Raw genomic sequence first — 6,638 nt, 5'->3', positions numbered from 1 at the left:
ATTCCTTGTTTAGCCTATTTTACAACTTATATCTTTGCTTATAACTTGCATCTTTTTCTAGAAAATACACCAATCTTTCTTAACTAGTTTGCGTCCCACTAGACGAGTTTTGTTTTGCCAACACAAGCACTTTCAAAATGGCGTTCGGGCGGTATACGCATGCGGTCGTCTGTCGAGTTCCCAACAGCATCAAGGAATGTTCGTCGGGTCTTATAGGCGACATTAACGTTGAATTGGCGAGAAAAGAACACGAAGAATTTTGTAAAATTCTTCGTAGCCTTGATCTTGATGTCATCGAACTGCAGGCCGACGAGTCAACACCGAACTGCGCATTCGTTGATGACACGGCGATCATTTGCAACGGTGCTGCCTTAATCTGCAGGCCAGCCAACGGAGAGCGCCAGAAGGAAGTAAGAAAGCCGGATTATTTTATATGCATGCAGTAGTTGTTAAATATGAGGCGTGCCGATTGCCGTAGTGCTTCAAAGTTGTCGCGTCACTTGGCTCCTGCTGTATGTCACCGAATGCATGCGCTAATGCTGTTTAAATTGTAGTCACTCGCGTATAATTAGTTTTATTGTGATGTTTTTCTTGACTGTTTAGTGCAAACTGCGGTAAAATTGACAACAGTGATACGCGATGCTGTTATTCTAGATAATGAGAGAGCTTATGATGTATCCAGGTGACACACCCATTCATACATCTCGAAAGTCGCGTTCATCTACATTCCCATCGTGTTTACTTGGGTGTGGCGAATCACGCTTGCACGACTCCCTGTTTTCCATATATGCTGACGCTATAGGTCGTGATGTTATCGCGGCAGCTGTACTGTCACGGCTATTGCGTACTTGCATGCTATTTGAAGACTTCGACGCTACGCCAGTGGCTGTTACACGCTCGCGCTAGTGTTATTTCGTAGGTTGGAATGCCACTTTATCTCTCCTGGCGTGGGATGCTATCGTGGCTGTTATCGCTGAATGTCTGTCAGCGACCTGACGGTGCTTCATACAAGCGTTAGAGAAAGCAGAACAGTTATCTTTCTTTATTATTTGTGTTATTTAGTAGAGAACTAGAAACAGTGCCCTGATGTATATCTCGCCGGAAAATGAAATTAAATCAGACTACCACCCAGTAAAACGTCGTAGATGAATGCAGATTACTCGCTGGATTGTTGATTGCTTAGACAAAACCTGAAAGTCAAACTTGTGTGCACTGTGTTTAACTCTGCAACAGCTATTTTGATGCCGTATGTTTTACGCGCCATAATAGCCTAAAGTATTTCGCGACACACACGCACAAATAAAGGCTGTCGCGGAACAGCGCACAGCCCTGTGGCGAGATTTTTACGAAAGACTACTGCATAAGGAACGATGAAATACTGTATTTTATTCATTGAGCATTGCAAGTGCACTGAGCGAAAATTGGCATGTAGTCACAAGTAGAAAGTAGAGGTGCACTGCTCGCATTCACAAAACAATTCGTGCGCTCGAATGACTCGTTTACAAAAAAAAAACAGCACTAGTATATTGCAGGTGCCGGCTTATTACAATATATTTTTACGAAGGAAAAGTCGTGTTAATTCGGCTTCATAATCACTACGCCTTGTAAGAACAGGCGCCTGTGTTTATTGGTGAATAAAATATCAGTGAATGTGGCCGACTGATCCCAAGTAACTTGCGGATAGAAGCCTTTATTCATTCATCCCTTGGACTGGAAGCTGAACCTTCTGGCACAAATACGTTCGTACGTTAGAGCGGTTCGCAAGAACATGCGCCAACCACTCGTGGTAGCGGACACATCAGCGAAGACGGCTGTCCCATGACGACAAAATCTTACGAACGGAGAGCTTTGTGAACTCGGCTCCTATAGGCCCGTGTTCACAGAACTCTTAGAAAAGGCGCTATTGAGTTGCGACAGCGATTATTGTATGACAAAATGTTCTTACGAGGGAAACCTTTGTGAACGCGGCCATTGCTTCGCAAAAATGTCTTACCTATGCTCGTTCATCACTCGTCAGCGGGCTGCCTGTCCTCTCGTTCTCGCCCCGCACGTTATCTATTGGCCGGCGTACGAGCGCTAGCGATTCTCAAAGCGCATTTGCGTAAGAGAAGTTTTCTGAATCTGCTTATTCATAAAACTTCTTTGACGTAAGAAAGCTTCCTCATTGGCCGGCGTGATAGCAAGAGGATCGCCGCAGGGATGGCCAATCGCGTACCGCATTTACGTGAGACAACTTTCGTGAATATCTGGTTTGGGCCGGAAATGTTCTTATGTGCTGAAATTGTTCGTAAGAACAGATACTAGCGAATCGTGATGTCAGACATATTATTAGCGAGGATGGCGGGCCAGTGGCAAACACTTTAAAGCATTTGCCAATTCGGCACCTGTAACCAGATGTACCGGTCAGATGTGAGCCGCCACAGCGATTGACTGATGCTGGAGTTAACTTAGACGGAGCGCTATCTGGAACCATCAAAAAGGCTCGGTACGTAGTTTGGGTGTGGTTTCAGCACATTCATCTTATCATTTCTGGACCAAAATGCGACGATTTTATTCCGATACCGTGAATAGCACCATGACGCCCGTAAAGTTCTGGTTTCGCTATTGACATAGCAGGCAAAAAGAAAGAAAACGAACATTCTTTATTAAACGCATTGGTTTCTGTGATCGGTGCTGCTACGGCATGATACGTTTCCCGAGCTCAGCACTGCAAGAACAAGAGGATACCTACACTGTTTTCCGTGTCCGTGTGTTTTGAATCCGATTTGCGAGAAACATGAGCGGCGGGATTACCAGCGTTAATTTAATACTGGCCAGCTGCGTGCTTGGCTGCAAAAAAGCTCGGAAGAGATTAGCAGTTGCAAGTTGTGGTTTCAGTTAGATGCTGCACTTTCTGGCACTCTTCAGTATTACCGAATTCCCGTATTGCATTGGGCTACTGAGCGCGAGGTCGCGGGATCGGATCCCGGCCACGGCGGCCGCATTTCGATGGGGGCGAAATGCGAAAGCACCCGTGTACTTAGATTTAGGTGCACGTTAAAGAACCCCAGGTGGTCGAAATTTCCGAAGTCCTCCACTACGGCGTGCCTCATACTCAGAAAGTGGTTTTGGCACGTAAATCCCCATAATTTAATTAAAATTTTTCCCGTATTGCAGTTTGTCAAACGTAACGGTTATTTCCAAGTTGCGAAGTTAATTGTTCCGATGGTGCAGAATGTGTCGAATTGAATACAGAATGCATGGACTCAATGTCGCAGTACCTCGTTTCTTCAAGGCTACAGTAATAAGTAGGGACGTGCGTTTTTGTTCTAACCTTAGATTTAGCGCTTACTGCTGCTTTCACTCAAATACTGCAACAAGATTGCATTTTCCTTCGGTACGTTTGATATTGTTGTTTGCATCCTAAATTTTCGTTGCCATCAGGCAACTTTAAACTGGGCCACGTATCTGCATCAGCTCACTTCTCCGGAGGCCAGATGTGATGCGACACCACTTTTCTTTCTTTCTTTCTTTCTTTCTTTCTTTCTTTCTTTCTTTCTTTCTTTCTTTCTTTCTTTCTTTCTTTCTTTCTTTCTTTCTTTCTTTCTTTCTTTCTTTCTTTCTTTCCGATAAACCAGGCAAGCAAATATGCCATATGACATATTGAACGATACAAGCCAAAAAATAAGGAAATGCTACCTTGGGGCTAAACTTGTGCGAAAACGAAGTGAAACGTCTTTTAAAGTTAAAAAAAAAACGCAGGACTACTGTATAGTGCGCTCCACCTTGAAGTGTCCGAGAAGATGCCATGAGCTGCAAGCTTCACCACCTTGCAGAAATTGGCTACACCGCCGGGCCGATTCAACGCGTTCTCTAGAGGGTGTTGGCCGATTGCCTCGCCGCATGCGGTCGAGAGCGAAAGGCAGTGTCGCACAGCCCTCTGGCCCCGCCGAAAAGACGGCTCGTCCCTGCCGATGGTCGTGCGGGGGGTCCCCGTTCGGCGGGCCGCGGGGAGAGCGCCCGCGGTATGGCGTCCGCCGTGCGGCCTTGCGCGCTCATCAGGCCTCGTTGCGCCCGGCGACAACGCGGCAGCTTGTCGATAAACGGGCTGTGGCCCTGGATATGGGAGAAGGCTGCGTTCGGCGGAAACATCACCAGTCACGTTCAAGAGTCCAAGTGCTCGTAGGGCTGCGCGGTAGCGCAAGAAGGGGATACTTGGCGCCGACTACATGGAAGTAGCCTACAGGGGAGTGCCCCAGTTGTTCGGATCTAGCGTTTAGCGTCGCTTTCGTCTTTTGAGTTGTCAGCAGCACCTGTGCCTGAGTGGAGTACGCATACGCGCCCTCGTAATCCAGTTCAACCACGCGAGTGTCTTCGACGTTCTGCTGAACACGAGGCGGTAGCGTCGAATCCCAGCTGCTGCAGCGGCCGTGCTCTGTGGAATGCAGATGCAACGGGGGAATGCAAAAAAAAAAAAAAAGCCTTTGAAATCGCGTGTTCCGTGGACAATAGAGAACTCGCGTAAAGAAGCAGTTTTGGTCACTGATCAAGTCAAGGTGAAGAAACACAGGTATTTCAGGGTCCGTGCGGGTTCCTTGTTCACATAAGGCGGGCAAGAGCGGTTTCCGCCCAGAAAACGGCTATTGTCTGCCCTAGTGTGAACAACAACAACAAAAAAACTTCTTCACCATGTTACCTGACGACAGGAATTTTCGTCGAACTCAGGACTGCAACTCCAGGTGGTCCGAATAAGTCCAGGGCCTTTCACTGTTGTCTTCATCACTGTGCAGCATCGGAGTTTTGCAAGCTTAGATAGTAGCACGAATCCAAAAACAACTGATCAATGTCCATTTGCTCACCGCGCACCTGTGCAATCACTAAGCGCGCGGCCGCCCTCATTGTTTATTGCTGGCGCGTCTAGGCCACGACTTGGACAGTGTAGAGACTCGTGCGCTGTTCTCGTCGAGGCACCAGGTGGGTTCAATCGGAGCGGTGATACGTAACCAAAAAAAAAAAAAAGAAATGGAGGTCGCAGGAAGCTCTATATCTCCGCAGCATGCTTGGCTGCTGGTTAATTCGAGCGCCTCTAGGTCTACGAAGTCTTCTGGCTTACGCGCTGCGATAGGCGTAAACATAGCGAACAATCATACGCAGAAATCACCTGCTTTGCAGTTTACAGGGGGGAGGGAGGCTGTCGTCAGTAGCCGATGTCACCTGCGCGAAAGTTTCCGTTGTCCCACTACGTTTCCTCTGGCAAATAGGCGATAAATGATGCTTTCAGTCTCCGGAGCTTGCTGTAAACTCGCGCCGACAGTGCTTGTGGCATTGATCATATTGAGGTTGGGAATAAAGTCGGTGTCCGGTAGCCGCATCTAGTCGACGATACTTGAGCCTGCGACAACCGAGTCGTTGGGAACACGTACGGCTCGCAGTTCCCACGGTACCGTGGAAGCCGCGCCGGGCTGCGCGCCCTTCCACTGGGGCTGATCGGCGCCGATTTCGTATTTTAATAATTTCTACCGAGTTGTCGAATAAGGTTGGTGTGTTGGTCAGATCCGTACGATTGACGAGCACCGTTACCGCCCCTACCAAACTATGGGCACTGGCCGACCGTTGTACGTCGTCACTGGTGTCCTTTGGTGCTTATGGTAAGTTCGTAGCATGTGAAACAGCCATCATGTATAAAAGGGGAAAAACAGTTTTATCCGAAAGGCAAACTATTCAGATAGCAATAAGATATGACGATATTACACAGAGTAGGTTTTATGTTTATGAGCTAGGTCAAAATAAAACGAGCACACGTCCAAGGCTGAACAAACAAACATGTAATCGGCAACCCTAGAATCCGTTATTTGTGCTGGCAACACTTTCCAAGTAAACAAAGATGGCTACGGCCTCCAGGTTCACGAGACTATTCAAGTACACTCTATATCGTCTCGTCCCACTCATCCATACGCAACCGTATTCTAGTCACAATTAGAAGCTTCCTAGTACACTGTAGGTCGAGTTTACGCTCCGACGCTGATTGCCCGCGCGGTGAGATCGCCAGCCGTTTGTGCGCAGGCGCGAGTACTAGCGGGTGCCAGAGAGAAAATCTGGGGGCTTTTGCGCCTTGAATGCCTCACTTTGCCTAGACGAGAAGAAAAGGGGGGTTAACTGTGGGGCCCGATTTTTATTAGTCATATAAGAAACGAACAAACACTGACACCAAGGACAACATAGGGGAAGTTACTTGTGCTTAATAAATGAAATAAAAAAACATTAAATTAATGGAAATGGAAGTGGATGAAAAAAAACAACTTGCCGCAGGTGGGGTACGATCCCACAACAATGAAAGTGGATGGATAAACAACTTGCCGCAGGTGGACAACGATCCCACAATCATTAATGGAAATGAAAGTGGATGAAAAAACAACTTGCCGCAGGTGGGGAACGATCCCACAACCATTAATGGAAATGAAAGTGGATGAAAAAATGGTTGTGGGATCGTTCCCCACCTGCGGCAAGTTGTTTTTTCATCCACTTTCATTTACATTAATTTATCGTTTCTTTATTTCATTTATTAAGCTCAAGTAATCTCACCTATGGTGGTGGGATCGTTCCCCACTTGCGGCAAGTTGTTTTTTCATCCACTTTAATTTCCATTAATTTATCGTTTT

At 47.0% G+C, this 6,638-nt stretch overlaps 1 protein-coding gene across 1 annotated transcript in view; it reads left to right on the top strand.

Moving 5' to 3' along the window:
• The first annotated feature begins 1 nt into the window (after window position 1).
• Window positions 2–6,638, top strand: part of LOC139049446 (N(G),N(G)-dimethylarginine dimethylaminohydrolase 1) — a 78,566-nt gene continuing 71,929 nt past the window's right edge. Inside the window, exon 1 of the mRNA XM_070524835.1 lies at window positions 2–410. Within this exon, the coding sequence (XP_070380936.1) occupies window positions 138–410 (273 nt within the window). The 5' untranslated portion in view covers window positions 2–137. The remainder of the gene's footprint in view (window positions 411–6,638) is intronic.

Source organism: Dermacentor albipictus, chromosome 1, assembly GCF_038994185.2.
Source record: "Dermacentor albipictus isolate Rhodes 1998 colony chromosome 1, USDA_Dalb.pri_finalv2, whole genome shotgun sequence".
Lineage (NCBI taxonomy): Eukaryota > Metazoa > Arthropoda > Arachnida > Ixodida > Ixodidae > Dermacentor > Dermacentor albipictus.
The sequence above is the reverse complement of the archived record's forward strand: the minus strand, read 5'-3'. Positions and strand labels throughout refer to the sequence as shown.